Raw genomic sequence first — 24,644 nt, forward strand, 5'->3', positions numbered from 1 at the left:
GACACAAGTCAGCGATTGGACCGACCGAGACCGTTCGGTTGAGTCTGCAGATGCGAACCAATCGGGTTCGACTACTATTGATAACGAATTGGAATAATAAAAAGGAGTCGCTGTTTATTTCGTTAATTTCTTTTTGTTAGCTTCAGATTTCTCCCTCGCTCGCATTGTCGCTTCCCGCATTCGAGAGCGAAGTAGATCCGTGCTGCGTAAGTGCTGGAAGATAATGGAGGAGAAACGCCTCTGATACGCGACCATGTCGCTTGAAATACGCCTATTCCACTATATCTTTGTTGGCACCACTGTACCGTCTTTGCCCATCGTTTTCAAATACAGTTCTATCACAGTTCTGCTACGTTGTCCGCTTAGGTCAGACGTGTTTGCGTCTAAAGTCTCCCGTAATCCACGGAACGTGGTCCGACTGCACTTCTCATTCGGGGAAAAGAAGAAATGGACCTGAGGAATTCGCATAAGAGGCCGCCGATCGCCTTTGGTAACGTGAAAAGGATTAAAGCTGATCTCTCTCAGCAGCAACGGGCGAAGCGCAAGACGCGCAGAACGCAGAACTTCGAGGACAATCGAAGGGGGGTCTCGCCAGGCTCCGCAATATCACAAAATGGTGAGACGTGATAACGCAATCGTTATTGTTATGCAAATGTAAATGCGCGCGATACGCCGGGAGAGATTCACGTATATCTCGAACGCTTATTAACGTTTCGATAATCGCGTGCCACGTTTGGTCGACGTTACCTGTAGGCAGCGAGTCAGGGAGTTTTTCTGTTATTTATGTACGTTTCAAATTCACCTTCAGCGATGATATGATATATGTATTAAGACGAAAGAACAGCACGCGTGAATATCAATCTTTGCCGACGAAGAGACTCGCCAAGTCTCGATGAATAAATATGTAAAACATAAAATTCTTTCTCTTGTGTTATTAAATAAATTAATTCTAACACCGATAATTTTCAATGGTTTAGGAAATTGCATTTATGAATGTTACGAAATTATTGTAACAAAAATAATGTAGATAATGAAACGTAGCAAGAACGCAGGACTTCGAGGAAAATCGAAGGGGGGTCTCGCCAGGCTCTGCAATATCACAAAATGGTGAGACGTGATAACGCAATCGTTATTGTTATGCAAATGTAAATGCGCGCGACACGCCGGGAGAGATTCACGTATATCTCGAACGCTTATTAACGTTTCGATAATCGCGTGCCACGTTTGGTTGACGTTACCTGTAGGCAGCGAGTCAGGGAGTTTTTCTGTTATTTATGTACGTTTCAAACTCACCTTCAGCGATGATATGATATATGTATTAAGACGAAAGAACAGCACGCGTGAATATCAATCTTTGCCGACGAAGAGACTCGCCAAGTCTCGATGAATAAATATGTAAAACATAAAATTCTTTCTCTTGCGTTATTAAATAAATTAATTCTAACACCGATCATTTTCAATGGTTTAGGAAATTGCATTTATGAATGTTACGAAATTATTGTAACAAAAATAATGTACATAATGAAACGTAGCAATCGTACGCGTTTACGTTTGTTACGTAAAAGAAATTGTGCGTTTTAAATGTTTTTTTTTTCAAAGTTGTTACAGAAACCCACAGAAAGAAGTTATCAGATTGGAGAGCTGAACGGAGGAGCAACAGGGAGACGCAGAAATCCCAAAAAAAGCCGCCATTCGTCGTTGGAATAGTTCGACATCATTTTTATTCTCCGATATCAAAAGTCGCGCCTGTAAAGAAGAAGAAAACGGTCCAAGGGCAAACAAGCTCTGAAATCACAAAGAGAATTACAAAAGCCACCGAAAAGCGTTTGCAAACTAAGGCGGCAAACGCTGCAACGAAGCCGCTTACAATTTCGACTAAAAAAACATCTACGACAGAAATCCCAGCCGACAACAAAGTCAAATCTGGCGTCGTAAAACGAAAATCGTTTGCGCCAGTTAATCATAAATTTGGTCCGCCTCCTGGATTGCCCCAGATATCTTTATCTAGAAAAGCGTGCAAAAATAGCCCCTTTCTAAACAAACATATTTTCGCACGCGATAAATTAACGAAGACCGCTGTCCAGGAGCCAGTTTGTTCCTGTGTTTCTACGGAAGCGAGCACCGTAAAAGCTCCATCATTAGGACTTTCTTTACCTACATTTCTCGAAATGGAAAAAGAAGAGACTAATAATGAACTTACGACGAAACACATGGAGCATTCTGGTACACCAATAAAGAAGAGATATGTGTATGTCGGAACTTTTAAAGCCACGCTGAACGAAGAAAGAAACAAGCTTCAGAAACTTTGCGAGGATTGGAGGCAAATTCAATCGGAAGATCACAACAACATCACAGAGGATATTCGGTATCAAATTAATCAAGCAGTAGGGCAAACGACTATGTTAATGAATGGGAAATTTAAACAATTTCATAGCTTACTCCTCAATTACGAGAGAAATGACGATGACATGGCGGTAACTTGTATGGATTTACATGGATTTTGGGATGTCATATACTTAGAAGTAAAGAATTGCCGTTCGCGATTTGCAAAACTGAATAAACTTCGTGCTGGATATTGGCAAGAGGATCAGGCATCTTTCACGACATCTACTAGATCTAACGAAAAAAGTGCTACTAAAAGGAAAGCTGTGTCGGCAAGAGAAAGCTTGCGGCGAGCATCAATTATATCAAGTAAAACGAAACGGGTTGCAGAACTTCAAGACAATGAGAAAAGTTCACAGAAATTACTTAATGTGAACAACACAGCCTCGCGTAACGAGCAATGTAAAATGTACACGTCAACACCATTTCCTACAACTCCACTTATAACGATGAAAGTCAGCCAGCTGTACGACAAATTCAGCTGTACAATAAACTCGCGCAATGACAGGGGGCTGCTTGTAACTCCCGGACAAACACCCAGGAAGAGTTCAACAGAGGAATCGGAAAGGCCTGGAAGTCCAAGAAGAACATTAGTACGGCAAAATTTGAACGACCAATTTACCCTGACACTCAACGAGAAATTGGTGATCGAGGAGAATTCAAGCTCGAATTCTGAATTTAGCGGTTCCGTCCAAACAGTGCTCGAGAAAACCACTACGTTTACATTGTCTTCACATAGTATCACGCCAATTGAAGTTCAACAGCCTGAAGAGAGGGACTAATATTAATATAGATAGATAGATAGATGACTAATATTAATATATTGTTAGTTTTAAAACTATTTTACTGTTTAACTTTTTTCGTATATTACATCATAAATGTACTAGGACATCATCGAAGAATATGTTTTATCCACATCACGCTTACATTGTTATATAAATGGGTTTTGTATAAATTAAGAAATAATGACATGTATTAGAGAAATATCGAGATGATTATTTCGCGGAAGGATCCGTCGCGCAGAAGTAAAGGCAATCGTTTATTTAATCTTTTTCCGTGTTTAGATACAGTTCACACAAATATATACAGACGTGACTGAGCACATTTACAACGGTTTGTATTGAAATGTGTGATCGCGCGCTGCGTCCAATAAGCGAACCCGTCGTTTCTGTCGTTGGCCGCGTTGCGCATTAATATTGTATATAAATAAATTAAAGACCCAAATTAATTTATATAAATAAATTACTTAGGTACACAAATGTCACGATAGCTAACGTATTAATTCGCCGTTTCCGCCTCGCGAAACAACGATAATACTAGTCCAACAATAAAATATATTGTGTGGTCCTGATCGTTCTCTGATTGACGCAGAAATCAAATAGTTTGACGACCGAACACGCGGGTGCCGTATAAATATCAAGAAATGATTATAATCTACGAATAAATATCACGTTAAATATGTGCATTATCTGCAAAATATCGTCTCACTTTGTTTTCCCTTGCGACCGCGCGAGCGTAATATACGAACACCGGGGAGATTGTACGTATTAATATAATGATATAACGAGCCGAACGTACGGTACATTTCGGCGCCGAATTACAGTGCACACTCGATCCCTCTGGCACTTGGATTTAATTGTGTGCGATTTGCGACTCGTTTCATTTATATTTCCGGTCTATCGGAGCGCGCGTCGCGATAATTAATTATATCATAGATACGCAATGAAAAACTATCCGTAATTGCAATCGTCCAGGGAGCAGTTCTCTATAAACTTTTTCATATATAGATTGCAGCTTGAAGATATAGGTACTTGAAGAATTCTCGTGTGCCATTAGAGATGGGATTCGTCGCAGCGACAATTGAATTTTCCGATTCTTCCTTTTGATTCAAGAATAACGAAGAACGGAATTGCATTCAATTTTATCCTGCCGCACATGATGGAATATAATGGAAGACTAGGTGTCTTCGTGAGGCGATTCTGTTCTATATTCATTACAACTTCACGGTATCTAACACACTTAGCTTGAGTGAATGTGTGGTTTCAAGCTTATCCGACAAAGTTTCCAGTTAAGTGGTTGCAGGAAACTCGCATACATACGTACACATCGATAGAAAGTAACGCAAAAGTACAGATAAACGTACGTATCATATTATAAATACGTACACGAGGGGATACCGAGAACGCGCCGTTGCGATAATCTTTCAGCCGGCTGATGTCACGTTAAAGCTTTCCAAGTTCCATTCATTCGTTCGCAAAGATCGACTCATAAGCGAAAATATTCTTTAGCGACACAATCCTTTCACGCTAGCTCACATACAGAGGAATGAGTTTACGATTCCTAAATTATAGCTATAGGTATCTCGATAGAGAGATGCCGTTCGCAACGATAGCAATAAAAAATTATACCGGCGAATCGTTTGTGTGAGATATTGTCACCGTAGTATACATATCAACTGAACTGAAACATTTTCATTATTAGTTTACTTATTTGTAATCTTACCTGTGACCATAATTATATTCTTTTATATCTTATTTATTTCCATCAGATATATATATATAATATGTATATATCGGTCAGTAGCTCGATGTGTTTCATAAAATTTGGTCAGACTTTTTAAATCTCTTAACATCACGATATGCTGCCCAGTATTTGTACGACGTATAATTACTTTGTAATTGAGAATAACTCTGAGATAACTGACATCAACGTTTACTCGCCCATTAGAACTTTAGGTTTAATCGTGCCGTAAAGTGCCCGAAACTGTTCGTATCCTGGTAGTCCAACGTCCAGCTAACGTATTGTCTATTACTGTTATTATGTAACAAGTTTGCGTGTGATCGTTTTGGTTTATTGTAACGACAGTGGTTATCCGGGCATCGCGTCAATCCCCTTGTAAAATTAATTGTAAATTCGATCAGGTCACCTCGCTAACATTCTTACGTCGAAACATGAAATTTCAGAAGCTCGGGATCTTAGATTTAGCGGTACACTCTTTAGCAGCTTGTCGATAATTATTTATCTCTTTGAGTCGCGTAGGTACAGTGTCTGATACAGCGAGCCACACTTGAAGTATGCAAAAATCGCGGATTAACATCTGGCTCCGACAAGCGCGCGACATGATATCTTTGTGATTCTCTCCTGCCATAAGCTGTTTACTGAATCACCATTGAGGGTCCACATGCAACAAGGGAGGTACGAGATAAAGTAGATCTGAAACCACACAGGGACGCACACTGTTTTCCGAGGCTACATCGGCGCGTCGCACAGTGGTGCTACTCCCGAACGAACGTTCGCTCAACGAGCCTTCGGTGCGGTAGCGAGAAGCTAAGCTAAATAAGTCCTGGGATTAGTCTTCGGGACTCCCGCCGGGCCGTCTCCCTTGGTGGAGCACGACGACCAGGCCTCCTCGGCCAGACTGCCGTATCTCTGCACGCCCGGGAAAGGAGGCCCGGAGCTCTGCGGCGAGTAGTAGCCGCCCTGCAGCTGCTGATAGTAATTGCCGCCGGGCTGCTGCTGGTACTGCTGGTACTGATCGCCGCCCAGCAAGACGTTGCTGTAGCCGGAATACGAGCCGTACTGGGACGAGGAGTACGAGGAGGAGGAGTAACCGCGTTCGCTCAGACTGCGGTAAGGCCCCGAATGATGGGGCCTACCCTCCTGTCAGACCGGGGTGCTGACCGCAGCCGAGCTTATGTACTCGATGTCACCGATGCTCTTCACCCGTCGATGCCGTTTACCGCCGCCGGTCGACATCGGCCGCGGCGGAAGCTGCGGGGGCGGCGGCGAGTTGCTGCGGACACTGCTGCTCATGTACTGGCACTGGCTGGCGAGGCTCCCGGTGTCGGAGGACGATGACGGTGACGCCTTCTCGCTTCTAGGCCGGAGACCGAACGCCCTGCTCAGGGATCCCTGCGAAAACACGCCATGTGTCTCGATTAACAGGACTGCGACTTGTAAGGTCGCTGCTTAGACGGCGAATCTCGACTTTCCGGAGAGATTGAAGCTACGAGCAAACGAGCGACCGGGAGATGCCTACGTATTATTAGAATCAATTGAGATAGACGGGAAAGAAAGTGAACGTTCTAAAGTAAATCTTTCAATGGCGTCGGAAAAATAAAGATCACTTCTAAATATTTCTTATAAGTGTATTTTTGCGTTGCTGGATTGAAATGAAAAGAAACTATGGAATGCAGAAATTTAGATAGCGTCAGGTATTAAAAACCTGGTGCAGCTGGATCTTTGTTCCACGTTAGAACGAACATCTCAGTTTGCGCATTTTTCATCTAACGCATTTAACGCGGAACAACTTCTCGCTATTACGTCCGTAACCGCTGCGAGACTGAAGTGTCGCTATCTAAATTTCACGACGACACTCGCTGTGTCTGTCAAAGTGAGAGGACGAAGCGTGTATGAGACAGAGATTCAGGATTCGCTGGGTGGCAGAGTGATTCTTGCAGAATGATTAAAAGCGGTGGACGGAATGCACGTGCTACGACAACGAGGAGGGGCCCACCGTTTTCGCTCGGCCACTTCGCAGCGGGCCCGTCCTGATCGTCACCCACGATGGTCAAAGTGGTGCGGCGTGTCAGCGGATTAGTGGGGAAACGTGTGAGGGACGCTACGCGGGCGAGGAGTACGTACTTGATTGTATTAATGTGGTGCATACCTGTGAGCTCCTCCATGACAACTAGTAAAAGGACGAAATAAGGTCGATTAAGAATCCACACGCTCAATTTCCACATTGATATCGTCAGTTTATATTTACACAATCGATTATGACGGACGACCGCGGGTCGCCGCGGCGCCCTTTTGCAGTCATAAATTATGGCCCGCTATAAATACGTCTGCTACGTAATTCGAGTTGCATAATGCATAATGCAATTTTAATCGCTAATCGCTATAAAGGTGTACCTGAAGACACGGGACACTCTGCTTACATACATGAGGAGGACACGTGTTTGGCTAACGTATATGCTCGTTATATACAGTGTTTACAGTGTGGCATTACGCGTACGTCGGTGTAACTTTAGCGCTGAGAATAGGGTATAATCGCGGGATTAGGGGATGCGCAGTTTCACAGCGGCTGCATTGGGTAATACCCGATAGATCCATGAATATTTTTTTACTGCCTCCCTCTCCTGACGCCTTCAATTTATTTACCGCGCGGAATATAAAGAAACGGTCGTGACCTAATTACCAAGGCAGGGTAAATTGCGATTTAATTACCGAGATAATTATCGATCCGATAAAATCTTCCAATAAGAACCTTGTGAAATGTATAAGTCGTCTCCGCGAAGAAAGAAAATATATAAATATTCCTATAACATTTCCCTTCGCTTTCCAGTGTACGAGAACAAGTTCGGATGTTAAATATTCATTTTCACTGACGAATAAACGTGGACAAACTTGTTCTTCCTTACGCAAGTCTATAGCCTCTTCTCAGCGCGGCAGATTGTCTGGCAATCTGAGTGGACTATGAAAATGGAAACGAGATATACAAGTAGATGATTAAATACAAGAAGGAGAGGTGTTTCCGCGATCTGCTTCATTTTCTATAATTATGGATAATACGGCTGCAAGGCTTAGGCTCGTACTCCATCAGTCTTTTTCTCTTTTACCTTGCGAACGGTTTTCTGACACTGAATTCAATGGATCGGTATCCGCGCGTTCAGGCGTTTCTCGCGCCCGACAGACCGGGCACAACGATAATTGCTCGATTATTCCGAGTCTGCTGTACAATCAGATCTTTCGTTCGATTACTCCTTTGCTCGCATTTCAGGGTCCGCGCGATCGAGGGACGAGATCCATAACAATCGTCTGGATCTCAGCGAAGCCTTGTCCCGAACGGAGTTGATCAATTAATCGCGTTAATCGGAAATTTTCCGTTACCTTCATCGGCTTCGCCGAGATCGAGGATTTTCTTTCTCGAGCGAGGAAGCGTTCGTACGAAAGAAACGCTTCGTCGTTCCGCGATACATTTGCCGCACTGATGGTTCCCTATTTTACTTCCCTAGAAAAGGATATGGGCACGAGTTTGCGACCGGCTGAGACATTAATTTGATTGTCGCGACTAGATATCTATGCACGAAATTAATAATAAGTCAAGTTAGAGTTCAATTGCAACGCATCGTAATCAATTTTTCTCGAGAAATTATAATTATGATTGTAACAGTGGTAAACACTGGTCACGAACAATTGCTTACTCATGTGCCCTCGCAAAGGCACATTTTTGCAAAATCTCCTGCTGTTAACTCGAGAATTTTATTAAATTAATATTAAAAGACTGTCTAGCCGTTGATAATTACACTGGAATCAATCTCTATGGACTATCGGAGACTTTGCAAAAACGTGCTGCAATTGATCGATCAGCAATGGATACAGCGAATCGATGTGGCTCCGTAATAATGGAATGTTCTATGACATAGAACAATGTATAAAGAACTTTAAGAAAGAAACAATGGATATATATGTAATAAATACTGAACCTTTTTCAAGTAAAGAAGACTGCAGGTCTGCGACAATCCACAGGATGCAGGGACAATGATTAACGTTAGGTCGAGCTCATAGCTCACAGCGTGAAATTCTGTCGTTGACTCTCGTCGTGTAAAACTTTCAACGGACTACATGGACGACCAAATCTTTTTCCTTTCATACAGCAAACAGTGTAAGTGTAAATTTTTCACACAGCGAATTAAAATCATTAATAACGTGAAGAATTATTTAACGCCAGTAGTCGATTAACAAATTTAGAAAATTGCATTGGTAAAATTACTAACTTTCAGGAACCAATATAAAGTGCACATTATAATATTCTAGTATAAAAAATGTGATATTACGAACTTATACAATTGGTAAAAAAAACTATACATTTTACTTGACATGTTAAAAGGTAATACGTAATTTTGATGACTGTGCGTGAATTTTTTTATTACGATACGTAATTTTTCTCACACCTTTTCTCGTAAAGTCGTAGAGCTTTGAGGCAATTACGAGAGTGTTGTCGTCCACAATTCGGAGTAATCGTTCGTTTCTTTCTCGACGAGAATCAATTACGATTATTAAGGGGAAATATTTCGCTGTAAAGCGAAATATGTTATGCGAGCGTCCTTAATTTAAGCGATGCCATGCAATATCGTGCCAATAATTAATAAAAATAAAGAGCTAATAGTCACAGATGAGATGCATGAACGTGAGTGAGTGTGTAAACGGGAATAAATGACTGCACAATGAAATGCGATTGCGTTTAAAGTGAAATAATAAATCAACTCGGATGTGCATTTTTAAGCGCGTTTGTTTGTCCTATGTAACCGATTACTGATATGACCCGCATTGATTACAATTTATCTAATTAATTGTGGATATGTCGAGGAAACGGTATTATAGAAGTAATAGATATTTCTTGATAGTTGATAACATACACAGTTTGGCGCGAGAGAACTGAAAAATTATTAAATAATCTTGTCACAATGCAAGTAAAAGATCTCCAAGTTATCCTTCGAAGATGGAACGAAAGAAAGAAGACGTCTATTCATTTATGTAATCCTAATGGAGAAATATTAAGATTATCACATATAAATATCATTTCTCTAAATATTAATTTTTCTACAATGCACTGATCATGATAAAAACAAGCATATGCTTCAAGAAGCAACTCGCCGGGAGATAACTCTCTAAAAGATGTATCTCTCGCACTACCCTTATCTCTTTCCAGGCCAAATAAAAAAAGAAGATACAAGAATCAGTTGTCTCGTTGATTAAGGGCCGGTTGTTCCAACCTCTTGGTAAGTTAACTAATAATTAAATCATATACACGTCTTTGTTTCTTCTTCTAATTAGACAAAGATAGACATATACTTTAACCATTAGTTAGCTTACCAAGAGGTTGGAAACACCGGCCCTTAGTCCTATAATTTAATCTAATAGTTATACAATATAATATATAAGCAATTAGTGTATTTTTATGAAAAGAAGAACAAGCATAGGAGTTCGCAAGTTCGATGCGTCGAGCTCAGAAGTGAGCAGAAGAAGCTGCGTTGAAAAAACGATTACCTCAGCAACGATTAGACCAAACTAACGACCACCCCTCGTTCGAAAGAGTTAAGGGAAGTGCAGAGGCGTGGCGGGGAGCGGCATTGAGTTTCTGGAGCGCCTGTACGCGGACCAGACCCTCGTTGAATCTAAACGGTACGTTACCCTGAGGCTGGATCTGCGCCTGTCGACGGTGCCGGTGTGGTTCGCCGTCATGTGGAGGGCCGACAGCGAGCTCTGATGATGCTGTAGATGCAGCGCCCTGCTCCCACGACCAAGACTACCGCCCGCGCTCGCGGTGCTCATTGGACGGCCACCCCCAGCGGTGCTGTTCCTCGGGACCACCTCCAGCTGACTTCTACGCACACACGTACACCACCCTTTTTTCATGCACGCTTTCTTGCGTACACCTTGGCGTCCTTGACCGCCCGATATGCACATACCTCGGACACACACACACACGTGTGACACGTGCTACAGCGAACCACTCTTTAAACACACATGTATCTTCGTTTCTGCCAAACTCTTATTCGATATCTTTATATTTCAAACGCGAGACACTTGACAATTGAACATTAATCGTTAAATAACATTTTTTACACGGACTTTTCCCGAAAATTATTTAACTCCGTGACCTGACGATTTGGCAGTGGTTCACTGTAGGTGTCTGACGATAGAACGAGATCTATCTTATAATGAATATCTAGTTACAACATAAATATACATACACAAGCATTTTGTGCACCACCGATATAGAGTAATGTATAATGTTTACTGGGCTGCCGATACGCCGAGGGCTGGTCCCCTGGAGTCGGACCAACCGAGACGCATCTCCAGCCACGCTAACCAGTCAACGAGAGTAAACATCGAACAGTCAAAAGATATATGTAAATATCAAAGTTGGCAAATCAGAAAAAGATAAAAGGAATCATAATGCAACTGTGGTGTGATTCCTGGCCAGAGAAACATTTAGGGAGTCTCATCCATAGACAACATCGGGAAAGAAATAAAACGGTTCTCACATAGCCTTGATAAGAAGGGGCATTCAATACGGTTCACTTAATAGTCAGACGTACGTTAAAAGTTTTGCTTGAGGGTCGCTTAAATATCGGAAGGCGCTTTATCCTTTCGGAAGATCCTTCGGCGGTACAAAAGGGGGCTTGTGCGGGGTGGCAGGGTTGTATCTGACCAAGGATTACACCACGATCTCTAAGATTAACATGTGCTGTACATAGCGCAGTGCAGTGCAGGCGGCAGCTGTGGGCTACGGCTCAGCTATGAGAAACATTACCGGTGGATCCGCGATCGAGTGGACTGCAGACCCAGCGAATCTGCGCGCTGCAATTGTGCCGAGTACTCCGACCAAGTACTTCGGCACGTTCCACTGGGTGGTAATCGCGTATGTTTGTATATGTACATTTTTTTTATATATATATTTATGTCGATTGCAACTGTATATTGTATTTTTTTTTTTACGTGTGTGTATGCCCGATATATCCAGGTATGGCATGTGTATTTAAGACTACGAGTACCTTTTGCGGCGAGCGCGTCCGACAACGATCGATGGCGATCGAAGACCGTCATGCGAGCGCGCTCTTGCCCTGCCTATAGCTCTAGATATATTAAGGGAGTCCACATTTCAGTTCAATTTCAATTACACGGTGTGTTCTATTTGACAAAGGCAGTTCACCGAGGCCGTACCGACAAAATTTTAGTGCTGCCCGCTTAACATCAGCGAGAAACTTTACCGGGGCTGTAAAAGTTTAAATGCGAATCTGGGGGGTCGTGGTGGAAAATTCGCGAATTAATTGTGCGCGTGTTTTTGCGGGAGCGTCGTAAAATCCAAATGAAAATCGTGTACTCCCTTCATATCTCCCTCATTTCCGAGTCGGTTCCCGGAATATTTACAGCTTCCTCTCGAGATTCCTTAAGCGATACGTTCTGTTAAATTACGTTCTGTCGGTTACGAAAGCTTTTTGCGGAAGTTCACGGATACGTCTCTTACACGATATAGCTAACTTTACTCGTAGAAATTCTGGAAAAGTAACTGCCTATCGATTAACGGTGACTATACAGTAACAATTCTCCCTCTCCCTCTCTCGTTTCTCCCGAGTTAATGCTATTTTACGACGCGAAACGCGAACATCGATCCTGCGCGATGAAGAAGCGGGAAACGCGCACTACGTCGAAATTTACCGGGGACTCGTCTCCGCGCGAAAGTTTCCCGAAGACGCTTCTCCTACCGAGAGAAAGTGGCGAAAGCACTCCCGACTACTACCTGCCCGCGCGCGAAATATTCCAGTAAATAAATAATTGACTGATGCTCTTTGATGCTCTAGCGAAAGTCTCTGTTGCCTCGATCATGACTGAAAAGCGCAATCGAGTACGATCTACTTCGCAATTCGACGATTTTAGCTTTGGCCGTCGCACGTGGATTGGACGCGGAGTCCGGCGCGACGTGTCGTTCGTTGCTTTACAACTTGCACCTGCTGCCTCCGTTTCGAGAATACGCCGAGTTCGGTCGACATATGGCACAGGTCGATCGGGGGATAAGGAATAAAGCGGACCGTCCGATTTCATCCCTCGTTATGTTCCTGCCTAGAAGAGGAATCTCCTAAGAGCGTCTTTACGCGGCGAACGTAAAAAAAAAACTCAATTCCGTTTTATTGTCTCTCATCTATCGAGATCGTTTCGCGTTTAATCAAAGGGGCGAGCGCCTTCTTCTCGTCTTCCTTCCGATCGGTGATATGATAAAAGGCAGTGGATAACATTCTAAGGAATAAATTGTTCGCGCAAAAAAACAGTAAGCGATGCCGTAACACTGGCCCTACGAGTCTCATTAATTGCGCAAACGATTGAGTTACCTCACGTAGCAACGATATCTCCTATTCTATGGGCTTAAAAGGGAACGTTCGTTCTATCGCGTGACTCGACGAAAGGTGAGTGTTTAGAGTGCGTCTTCTTCGACGTACAAAGCGCAGAGTGAGCGCGTTTAACGCGAGTTGGAGTGACTTGGAGAGGGTCTCGCAATTGACGATCGAATTCCCGAGGCGCTCTGAGGGGATTCCGTCGTGGCGAGGAATGTCCGAACGCGGTTTCGTAGGTGCCAATTAGTGCTCCGGAGACGTCGTCTCGTCTCTCGATGGCGAACAACGACGACGTCATGCCGATTAGTGAGCGTTGTCCAGTGTCGCCTCTGGATGACAGTAGACTGAATACCTTGCTGGCAGAACGAGCGCTTCTAATTCGGCGGTGAGGTGTCGTCTAATCATGTGCTTCGCCGGCGGTATGCCCAAGGCGGTGGCCATGGTGTCGCCAGTGAACGACGGCTCCAATACGACCAGAGCACCGTGCACACCCGAGTCTGTGGAAAGGAGTTTTTCCCCGTTAAACGATATCGACGGTTTGCGTAGGCGTTATCGGGCTTGAAGGTGAAAGGTCCACTTTTTAATCTGCACATTCGGCGCATTCTTATTTTCCGAGATACGCTACGCTGCCAGTACTGCAATACAATTTGTCCGAAAGACATAAGAACACCTTGGTTGATGTTAATACCGATGGGAATTTAACTTTCGGACCTCACAACTTCGATAGTAATTGACGAAAATATACTTTATTATAGTGTTTCGGAAAGCTCACGAGGTAGGCTACAAGAATATGTAACGAAAAATGGGGTTTCGGGTTGAAAAATTCGAGGCGATCTTGACGTAAGCTCGACAAAGCAGTTCAACGTCACACTGCTATGTTACGCATCTTTTCAAACCGCAAAACTTTTATTCTTAACATTTTTCTCTATCTTGAATATTTAAAAAGTTATTCAAGGATCAAAACCTATTATTATAATATATACAGGGTGTTCCAGGAGGAAAGGTCAATATTCTGGGAGGTGATGGTATCGGTCATTTTAAGTAAAAATGTTGATACGAATATATGTCCCATTGCCCACTGTTTCCGAGATAACCGTAAGATCATATACAATATACGGCAGTAGATTATAATAAAATTAGAGCGCCGTACAATTTTCGATTGTAAAAACGCACAATTGATCTCGTCGAAGTGCAATTCACCTTTCAAGTTTTCGGCGTATTCCGTCAGATCGATATTCCTCGCCCACCGAATGAACCTTTGATTCGTCCAAACCAAAGGGTCCGTGTCAACCTGCTCACATTGATGTCTCCTGACCGCGAGGGCCTATCACAAAAGCATGATATCTCTTTGATGGTATTATTCGACTGCAATTACATCGTTTGATTAATCTGCATAAAGAACTGATTCATCTTCGCATGTTCCCGATGAACTCGTCGTCAGCAGAATCTTGTAATATCATTTCCGCGTCGATAGGGCAAACTCACTCACCTGGCGATCATAGTTTAGCATCCGCAGTAGGTGAATACCATGAACGATGCTGGCCTGATGAAACTTTCTCGTGACACCGAGCAGTTTCTCAAGCTCCTTCTTGCTCAGATGGTCCAACATACGCGCGTCTACCATATTGGTGGCGAAACTCTCCGAGTACTGTGCCAGGCCGAGATCCGGCAGCCATTCGGAGCTTACCCAGGTGTGACCGAGCTGAGCGATACAGGGATATCGTACGTGACTTGGATGCCGGTGTTCCTCGATGGCCAGACGCAGCTTCTTTCGATGAAGCGGATGAGTTACGCCTAAACCGGCCTCCAGCTCGGCGTCACTCAGCTCCAGTAGAACCTGAAAATAGTATCGCGATGATAAAAACTTGACCGAACGAGACAAGTGTTTCAATCGGAAACGGTTCCGTGAAATTGGTCCCAGGATGCAAAAACGAAAGAAAGACTTCGCACCAACGATACATCTTCGATATGATCGAAGATCAATCATAGCTTACGATAAAAACTGGGACGGTTAAAGGATGCCTGTGTCAACAGGCTTAAACTGGTTTCAAGTTTCGCTAAAACGAGAACAGGTGATAAATCCTTTACCTTGCCCGATTTGACATTCTCAGCACATCGTGGACCATACTGCGGCATCCCGAGAGCCACCTCTAGCCAGGCTAAAACGGTCGGGGCGCGCCATCGCTCCATGGGCACGGAGGCTGCCTCTCGGAGCAAACGAAGTTTCTCGGCGTAACCCTCCTCGGTGAGCGGCGACCACGATCGATATGGATCAAAGCCGTCCGAGCCCTCGTTGCCGCCGCTGCCACCGCTGGAACTGTTTGCCGTCTTCCGATGTCGCGAACGGGCGAATACTCTGCCAGAAGGGAGAACATTGATCCGCTCGCATTGATGTAATCATGTCCAACCGCGGGAAAAGCATGGTTTCATTTGTCATTTGTGCGTCTTGTGGATTGATGGACCCATACAGCACAGAAAGTTAAAATAACGTTGCTGAAACGTTGCAATGTTGAATGTATAAGGGCGAGTTTCACAAACGACGGTTAACTGCCAACCGAAGGTTAATTCATTCTCTGTCTCTTATTTAGACAATGAGATAGAAAAAGGGAGTTGACTGAACTCTGGTTAACAGTTGACCGACGTTTGTGAAACTGGCCCTAAATATCTTTTCTACGTTGAGCCTGGGTTAACGTTTGTACATTAATTCTTTGTATTGCTGCAACGTTAAAACAATCTTGAACAAATTATTGTTTTTTGACACTCAAATAGATACTTGAAAAATGTATATACATAATATTTTTGACGACAGTCAGAAATTTTCTGAGCCAAGATTGGATTATTGTTTCAGTGGAATAATTCAATTTCACCACTTCCAACAGTTGTAAAAAATATCTTGCTAAACCGCGACCAATGTTAACTCAATATAATTTAACAATGTTTTCTGAACGTTGAATTGTAACGTTCACAAGACACTACAGTTCAGCGGACACTAGACGTTTTTGCAATATCTTTTCAACGTTGCATCTACATTTCGTAACGTTGATGCAATATTGCAATGTCGTAATGGAACGTTTCTGAGATGTTGATTCCACATTTGTGTGCTGTATGGGGGTACAATTAAAAATAACAGGTACGTAACAAATTCGTTTTCTCCCCCTTTCAATTTTTATGCAATATTCCCGATTTTTCAATCACTATAACGTATCGAGATATCGATTGTGTTCTATTGAAAATACCAATCGTGCGAGGCGGGAAATTTGATTTCTACTTTGATTTAGAATACGTAGATAATGAATGTTTTACCCCATGAAAATTCTAGTTGATTCCATAAATATAAAACAGTTAGAATTGAGAAGTTCTACGGTTGCTAACGATGTCCGTGTATCGCGTTGCCAGTTCGACAGGATAATGGAGGATTACGAGATCTATGCAGTATTTTAGAGTTAAACAGTCGTTTGGCGTCATCCATCATTTAGGGCAAAGTCACATTGCTGATGTAAGTCTCATCGTGGTATCCAAGTGGACACGGTGGAAAGATCGATACGCCTCTCTTGTATCCGGGAAAAGGATCGTCTTACTTAGGAGGACTGTATTATTTTACATGACAGTTCTCCTTTACGAGTTCACTTCCACGCGGCGCGGAAAATCAGCCTCTCTGCTCGGCAACCATTGTCGCGAAGTTGCAATTTTCCGTCTGTCGTGTTATGAACTCATTGCGCCCGTTTGCACATTGTTAGGAGGCAAGACTCGCGCGGTAATCGCACACTTCGCCGAAGCAACGGCCAAGACTCGTCAGGGTCTGCAAAAATGTCGACGGTGCGCCGATGCACTTACGTGCGGGCGCGCGAGATTGTAAAATCAATGTGAACGAGCCGTGGCACTTTGTAAAACCGTTCACCGTTCGTGCGAGTGAATCGCCGCGCCTCGAACGGAGTGGTTCGCGTCATCTCGACTCGCCGGTGCTTTTTATTGCGCCGCAGCTATTATTTGTGACCGCGCGCTTTGTATTATACGCATCGCGCATAAATTATTCGCCGCGACAAAACAATTTAACTCATATTTACCGGTAAAATGTATCGCTCGTTGCCCGGGGATAATTGCCACTAAATATTTGCGCAACAAACTATATAATCGATATTTCACTCAATTAATGCGTAATTGGTATCACCGAAAGGAAGAGAGAGAGAGAGGGGGGAGGCAACGCGCGGGGGAGAGCAAAAATAATTACATAAGAAATAATTGTTTCCTCGGAACAACATTTGTGCGAGCCATTTGGCGTGGCGGGCAATTTGAGGGTTCTCGATAAAACGTTGAACGTTTCCGTAACGGGACGTGCTTCCTCACCTTGAAATGGATCCCCATGTGCCGCCGCGAGTGGCGGACGATCGCGAATGCGCGGCAGGTGCGACGACAGGTGGTGGCTGCTTGTTCCTCCTCGGCTCGGATTCCAGCGGGCTGGATAGCTGCTCGACCGATCGCGATAGCGAGGAATTGTCCATGGACCTTGAAAACGCGTTCAGCGGCGACAGCGTGGGGCTGCAGTCTTTCGGTGTGGTTGCGGCTGCAAATGGAAGACACACGCGTGTCGGTGTACCGTCGATTTCCGTAACGGAGCGCTCGGGCACTGTCGAGCACCCCGGGAGACGAGAACAGGAAGACCGATAGAAATAGCTCGATAGAAATATGATGTAATGAGCGGCGGCGTAGAGGACGTTAAATGGAGAACCGTCGATGAACAACGATTGCGTGTCGCGCAAATGTTACTTGGGCGTAGAAAATATTCTTGTCGCGTCAAAACGTCAAAACAGAGGGAAAACGTGAATGGCCAGGGTTGGGAAGTAACTCGTTACTTGTAACGAAGTTACAGTTACTGTTTTTTTTCTTTTTTTTTGGGTAACTCTAACTTAACTTCGTTACTGTCTCTTCATCTGCAACTGCAGCTTAACTCGGTTACATTTTTTCGATAACCAGCAACTAATTTAGCAGTTACTTTATATATTTTTTAAACCTCCACAGATCGCATTGAGCCTTGCATAAACGCCTTTATCGACGCTTTACAATTCAAATGCGAATGTGACATTTTTATTCTCATTGCAAGAAAGTAACTGCAAAATGACGATTCGTTACTTTTTGAGTAACTGCAACTGTAACGCGTCACTTTTCAGAATTGGTAGCTCGTAGCTATAACCCCTGGCCCACAATCTTGCTTTAAGTAAGCTGTAAGCTTCAAGCCGCAAGAAATTAACCAATCACAGGTGAGAGTGAGGGGAATAAAGGCCTGTGACTGGTTAATTTCTTACGGCTTACAGCTCACTTAAAGCAAGGTTGTAGACCAACACTAATTAGATTTTTAGCAAGAAAACTGCAACTGTAACTGGATACTCTTATAAAGTAACTTTCCCAACCCTGTGAATGAGACAATTTGTTAGTAATTCGACACAGCGGGATGTGTGCGAGTAGAATGAAATCTGCTCGTCGACAAGCTGTTAATTATTCATTCGCACTTTGATTGTTTCTTCGGAACGTCGCTATTTTTTTTCCACGCCGCGCATGAAAATAGCGTTTCACGTGGCTTTCTCGCCAAGCGTTTATCCTGCCCCGTGACACAGCGAATGGTAATCGATGCAAGTCACATAAAGAACACAGAGCGCGTCGTGCAGCGATCCTGCGGCGCGTGCAAAAAGTCCTTTTCGTGGGCATAGCTCGTTCTTGTCATCTCTGCCAGGTATGTGCATGCGCATGCATTCAGGCCATATAGCAGGCAGGACTTGTATCGAGGACGTCCTTGGGGACCCTCGGCGTCGCGTCGGTTAGGCTTTCGCGCAAAGAGAAAAACGATGATTTATTCGGTGAGCGATCTCTTTCGGGACCACCGTTCACCATATTAAGATACACATTCACACATACGACACACACGCGCGCGCGCGATACCAAGAGATAAATGACTACAGGGTGACCGGAATACGATAGCGACTGTGCCGTTCTATTTCCCGTCATCTAGAAAGCTCTCGAGATCTGCACGGGAGAAGCATCGACGTGCTACTTTATGAATATCTCAATGCGACTGGCAACGACGTCGTGAAGCTGTTACGATCGTTAATCCTGCGTACGCTCGTCGCATTCGCGATCGGCCACCGGTCATCCGGCCACCCTTCGCTGACGAAAGAAACCGGGTCGGAGGAAGAGAGAAAGACGCGACGCGCCGAGAAGCAGCGGAGGCGCGTTCTCGGGTTACGACGGAACGGGGAGGTGGGATAGAGGCGCCGAGTGACAAGGGATGTGACGACGATCAGTGATTTATGCTCTTGGACACTTACATTGGTATATGTGGGGTGGTGCTACGGAGGATACCACGGAGATGCTGTCCATGTCGAGACCGCTGCCCTCGACCGTAATTGTTGGCGTGCCTGCGCGGAAATATATATAAAGGACATCAATTTTACAGTAAAGGGAGGAAGTGCGGGGTAGGTATCGGTGGGCCTCGCGCCGTCACGGTGCGCCGGGGCTGTCAAGAACGAGCTTCCCTCGAGGTCGCCGCCGAGCTTGTGTTCTTTATGTCGCGGCGCCCTTACGACGACGACGGAGATAATGCCCGTCGTTCGCCCGCCGAAAGTGGGCCGAGGAAAGACGTCGCGCGACGTTGGAAAGCGCAAAGTAACTTGACGCTTGACTTTTTGCAACGGGATAATGGACGCGGCCATTAGCGAAAATTTCTATCTGGCTAATAGGAAAAGTTTAAATTGATAACTTTACACTCGGGATAATGTTTAATTGGCTAATTATCTTTTAATGCCCCATTATTAGCTGCGTGACAAATTCGAAGTGGGCTTATCGTCGGTCGCGTAAAGATTGTTGCGAGCTTTCTTAATTAGTTCTTCATTAGCTGCACCGTGCCCGATTTAATTGACAATAATCATATATCAATTAAGAATAATAATAAGCGTGTGATATGTTGCGTGCAACGACACCGCAAAAATCCTCGCGTTATTCCAAAGCAGTTTCTCTCGTAAGGCAACGTTAAGAGACAGATCGTGAGACGGTAATGTCCTGGGTAAATGTTTAACCTGATAATGCGACTTGGCAAGTGTTGAGATAATCCTGAGACTTGAGAGTGCTCTCGCGCAACCCAAAGCGCATCTTTCGCGCTGAAAATCATGCAGGCGCGCCAAAACCCTCTCCGGTGGCCGCGAATGTTTGCCGGAAACCCAATCGATCAAACCGTTTTGATGCAACGGCACGGCGATTGGCTGAATAATACATGAAGGAAGCGTGTACTCGATTAGACTGCCGCCACCTACGTTCGATTAACATTCGCGACCGACGGATGCCGTTGGACTATTTTTCAAGCTGGTACTTAGCCGGATGTGCACTGGCAATCCCTTTTGACTAGACGATTAATCTTGAGGCTCGTTGCAACTAAACGCCGGAGTCATTATCTCCTAAACGGATGTCACTCCGATTGTGATTAATAGTAACTTTAGATAAACCGACGATCCTCAAAAATGTTCTTTCGTTGTCATACTTTTAACGGCCAATTCCGCTATAGAATCAGTGTTGCTGCGCCGCTATTTATCACGTTTTATAATGGCACACAAGTGTTACATTCATTAATTAGAATTGAGAAGATTGCGTATATAAATTCAGTCTAAACAAAACCCGCATACTTGAGAATCAAAGCAGAATCGGTTAAGATTATGAAAATTAACATCGACTGGTATACGTTAGCAGAATTTTCGTCTTAATTCAACAATCAAATCCAGGCTACACGTTGCGCAATTTGAGGCACTTAAAAGGCTCCGTGGAAACGTGTGAAGAAACACTCGTGATAAGATTAGCCAAGGCGACTTGATATCGCTGTAAAAGACAAGGGATTTTGTACGAGACAAAATCCTCTTTGTGAAATATATATTTTCTTTTTACTTTCTCTCGTTTTCTGTACCTTCCTGTAAAACCTTTTTCTTCTCTTTCTTTCCCCCTGCTCGTCGTTCGAGTATATTTACTTCTACAACAATTATATACTCTGGGAAGAAAAGACAGTTAAGCAACCCATTTTGGGGCCCACAATTAGTAATCGAATTATTTAGATTGTTGGTAAAAATTGTAATAAAAAGTGTTGAGTGCTGGGGGTATTTTGAAAAAGAAAAACTTAAAAACTTTTTGCTCATAGTTTTAAAGTGCTATTGAAACTATTCTACTTTCATTTAAAAGAATTTTTCTAGCTCTTACACTTTCGTCAATATTCGTCCCCGAAAGGGAAAATCAAATTTTCTTCAAAGGGGTATTTCACCAGCTAAAAGTGCGTATGGGCACGTACAAAAAAATACGTGTCCCTTATTTTGAGCCGAAAAACAACATATTCAACGCTCGTAAAAATCGGCGTGTCCCCACTTGGGTAGGTTTACTTGTCAGTGTAGTTTTCCGCGGATGTAACGCGCGACACAACTAGAAGAGAAACAAAAGGTCTGGATCTAATTGCTATCGAGTGACGATTCTCACCGTCTGTCGTGGAGTCCGAGAGATTCCCGCCGACGCTGGTCGCCCCGCCGCTCTCGCGATCGCTGGACCCGCGGACGCCGCTGTCCGCGCTGCAGCTGCCGCGATCGCCGGCCTGGCCGCCGGAGGATCCTCCTGCACCCGGGCCGCCACCCACGTTACCCACGGACATGCCGAGCTCGGTGGCGCCCAAGGGCGGCTGGGAATTTACGTGGGGGATGATGCCGCAGCCACCACCGCCGCCACCGCCGCCGCCGCCGCCGCCGCTGCTGCTGCCGGCTCCGGGAGTCGCGGCACCGTTCACGCTGCCCCGAGGAAATGACACCAGGGACTCCTGATCGCTCAGGCAGATCCCGCCGCCACCGCCGCGTTCTCCCAGTTGACGTTGCAGCTGCAACAATCGAGAGGTCATCTTGAAACGCGGCTCGCTACAATGATCTACGTCAACGAGAAATCCGGAAATATCGCCGGGCAAGGAAAACTGCCGCAGAATTCATATCTTGTCCAGGTATTCAAGTACCAAATCGTTATCTCAATTTTTACACATCTCTCGAGGGTCGTGAGAAATTTGTTTCTCTTCGTAAAGCCGAAGGCACGCGATACTATTTTTCCTACTGGACTGCTTACGGGAGCTAATAAGGATTCAGAGTTTTAGGCCAGATGACCCGAGGTTGAATCCTGATCGGCTCTCGTGAGCTATCCAGCAGGGAAAATAGTATATCGTGTACCGTTGGCTTTAGACTCTTCTTTAATCTTTAAGTTGTGTGATCGTAAGTGTGTGCGAGATCGATTCTACCGAGTTTCTTGCAATCCCCCGAGACGGAGCCCTCTATCGATTTGCAATTCGTTAATTTAGATGCAGAACAATGCGCGTTCGACAGGCGGGACTCACCTCCTTTATGGTCGCGTGTGCGTGCGAGAGGGCGGCCTCTTTGTCGGCCAAATTAGCCGCGAGGCTCAGACTTCGATCGGCCTCATCCCTCGCCGCCCTCAGAAGACTCCAGCGTTCCCTCTCCCTCTCCCGCTCGCGTTCCTCCGAAGGCATGCCGACTCCTTGCTGCTGAAGACGTCCCAGGGTCGCCTCGTTCTCCCGCATCCGCTGTAATCAACGGTCAAAAGGACCATGTCCGGGCAGTAACTCCGCCCCCAAAAACCTTCACCATTTACAGTAGTTGCGTGCACGCGATCGAAAATTGCGAGGAGCACGGCGGCCAAGCGGCAAAACTATTTTACCTCTTCTTTTCCAGACTTCGATTTATGTTTCGCGAGAGGTGGAGGAGAATTACGATGAATTAGCCCAAGTAAATAAGTTGCAACGTGAGTCGAGATAAAGTGCGACGTACAAATTATTTAATCATTTCATTAGTTTACTACGACTATTGCGTTTGAAAAAGCGCAATGTGCGGGAGACAACAACGGATAGCGGTTACCATAGACATAGCAATACTATGTCTATGTACTAGACCGAGCATGTTCTCTTTTAAGCAATAAAGGTTGGGTAGAAAAGGATAGAAAATAGGTGCCGCGACCTTTCTCTTTTTATTCTTCCTCGTTAGAGAGAGAAAGGTGGACGGCACCTACTTTCTATCCTTTTCTACCTGGGCCTCAGGCCCAGTGAGAAATGACTCGTTGATCGACGTCGAAACGACGTCGAATCGACATCGACACCGTTGAATTGACGTCGATTCGACATCATTTCGAAGTCGATCGACGAATCATTTCTCACTGGGGGTCTGGCGTCTCATGCTCGGTCTAATGTTACCACGTCCATGGCGGTTACAACGGCGAAACGCGATTTTGGCACGCACTTCTCGTGAGCGTGTCTTCTTTTTCGCGGTACAAGTGAGTCGGAAAGAATGAATTCCCGTTGTCGAGAAATAACGCTTCAATATTATGGCAACATCAGTCAACCCTGCAAAATCAACATCGCAAAATCCGTTTGCGGAATACGGAATGAGTTAATAATTAATTGGAAGCCCGCCGGATTCCGCGGAGGCACGAAGTAATAATCGATATTCGACGAAACAACTTTAGCCGCATCGGTGAGCGATGATTTCGTCGAAACAGTCGACGAACTAATAATGGCGGCGCGAGCAAATAGCCGCTGGGAATCAAACAGAATTTTAGGACAAATATCCGGTTGATATTCACGAAAATGTCAATTGATGCACGCGAAACAGTTTAGCGCAGCGCGAGTTAACTCGAGAACGTCGCGTCGCCCGGATTGGAAAACGGACGAGAGAAGACACTCGAGATGCGATCCGGATCGTTAAAATGCGTGACACGGACTTTCACGATTGACAGTCCCCAGCGATAATTTCACGTCGCGTTACAAGCATAATTAGCATTCGGTGAACGCAACATATCGTACAATTAAATGAAATAATTCGGAATGTGGAATCGACGTAAAATAATTAGCAATTTTTAATAATAAAATCAATACTTGTTATAAAATTCATTCCGAACGACAGAGTTACATTAATTTCCTATTGTTGCCGGGGGAAAAAATTAATAGCGTCGCGCCAACTTTGAAACTCCATTTTTCTGCGTAAGATTTTCGAATATGACGCATTTCAAACAATTAAAGTTTGATAAATAGCGCTCGAGCTTAATCCCGACAAGACATTTTTGCGACTGAGCGAAGGGATAACTCGATCTCTCGCACACGAAGGGTGCAATTATATTTTAGCGCGCGAACAGGCATGACGCTTACCGTCGACTATTAGCCGTCGACGATATCGGCTACAGCAAAGTTAATCCACTTATCTCTATCTCGAGCGTAAGTAACTCTGTCGTACGTATAACAGGTGTTGCAGCAAGGTTTACGGGCTAAACTTTGCGGCAATACGGTTATTACAGACGTTGCGGATC

General features: G+C 44.5%; 2 protein-coding genes across 2 annotated transcripts in view; one reads left to right on the forward strand and one right to left on the reverse strand.

Annotated features, from left to right (window-relative positions):
* The first annotated feature begins 34 nt into the window (after positions 1–34).
* Positions 35–3,855, forward strand: LOC105565070 (disks large-associated protein 5-like). Its single transcript, XM_012017927.1, has 2 exons — positions 35–616; positions 1,600–3,855. Exons 1-2 carry the CDS (start codon positions 448–450, stop codon positions 3,162–3,164), a joined length of 1,734 nt encoding a protein of 577 aa, XP_011873317.1. The 5' UTR covers positions 35–447; the 3' UTR covers positions 3,165–3,855.
* LOC105565068 (liprin-beta-2) overlaps positions 3,409–24,644 on the reverse strand; it is a 67,473-nt gene continuing 46,237 nt past the window's right edge. The window contains exons 6-17 of the mRNA XM_012017926.1: positions 22,666–22,872; positions 21,777–22,164; positions 19,598–19,687; positions 17,625–17,841; positions 15,369–15,636; positions 14,770–15,117; positions 14,481–14,604; positions 13,633–13,777; positions 10,579–10,771; positions 8,871–8,897; positions 7,052–7,072; positions 3,409–6,294 (exon numbers count right to left, since the gene is read on the reverse strand). Coding sequence (XP_011873316.1) covers positions 6,046–6,294; positions 7,052–7,072; positions 8,871–8,897; positions 10,579–10,771; positions 13,633–13,777; positions 14,481–14,604; positions 14,770–15,117; positions 15,369–15,636; positions 17,625–17,841; positions 19,598–19,687; positions 21,777–22,164; positions 22,666–22,872 — 2,277 coding nt within the window. The 3' untranslated portion in view covers positions 3,409–6,045. The remainder of the gene's footprint in view (positions 6,295–7,051; positions 7,073–8,870; positions 8,898–10,578; positions 10,772–13,632; positions 13,778–14,480; positions 14,605–14,769; positions 15,118–15,368; positions 15,637–17,624; positions 17,842–19,597; positions 19,688–21,776; positions 22,165–22,665; positions 22,873–24,644) is intronic.

This window comes from Vollenhovia emeryi, unplaced genomic scaffold (genome assembly GCF_000949405.1).
Source record: "Vollenhovia emeryi isolate VEMERY1.0 unplaced genomic scaffold, V.emery_V1.0 DF939155.1, whole genome shotgun sequence".
NCBI classification, from domain to species: Eukaryota; Metazoa; Arthropoda; class Insecta; order Hymenoptera; family Formicidae; genus Vollenhovia; species Vollenhovia emeryi.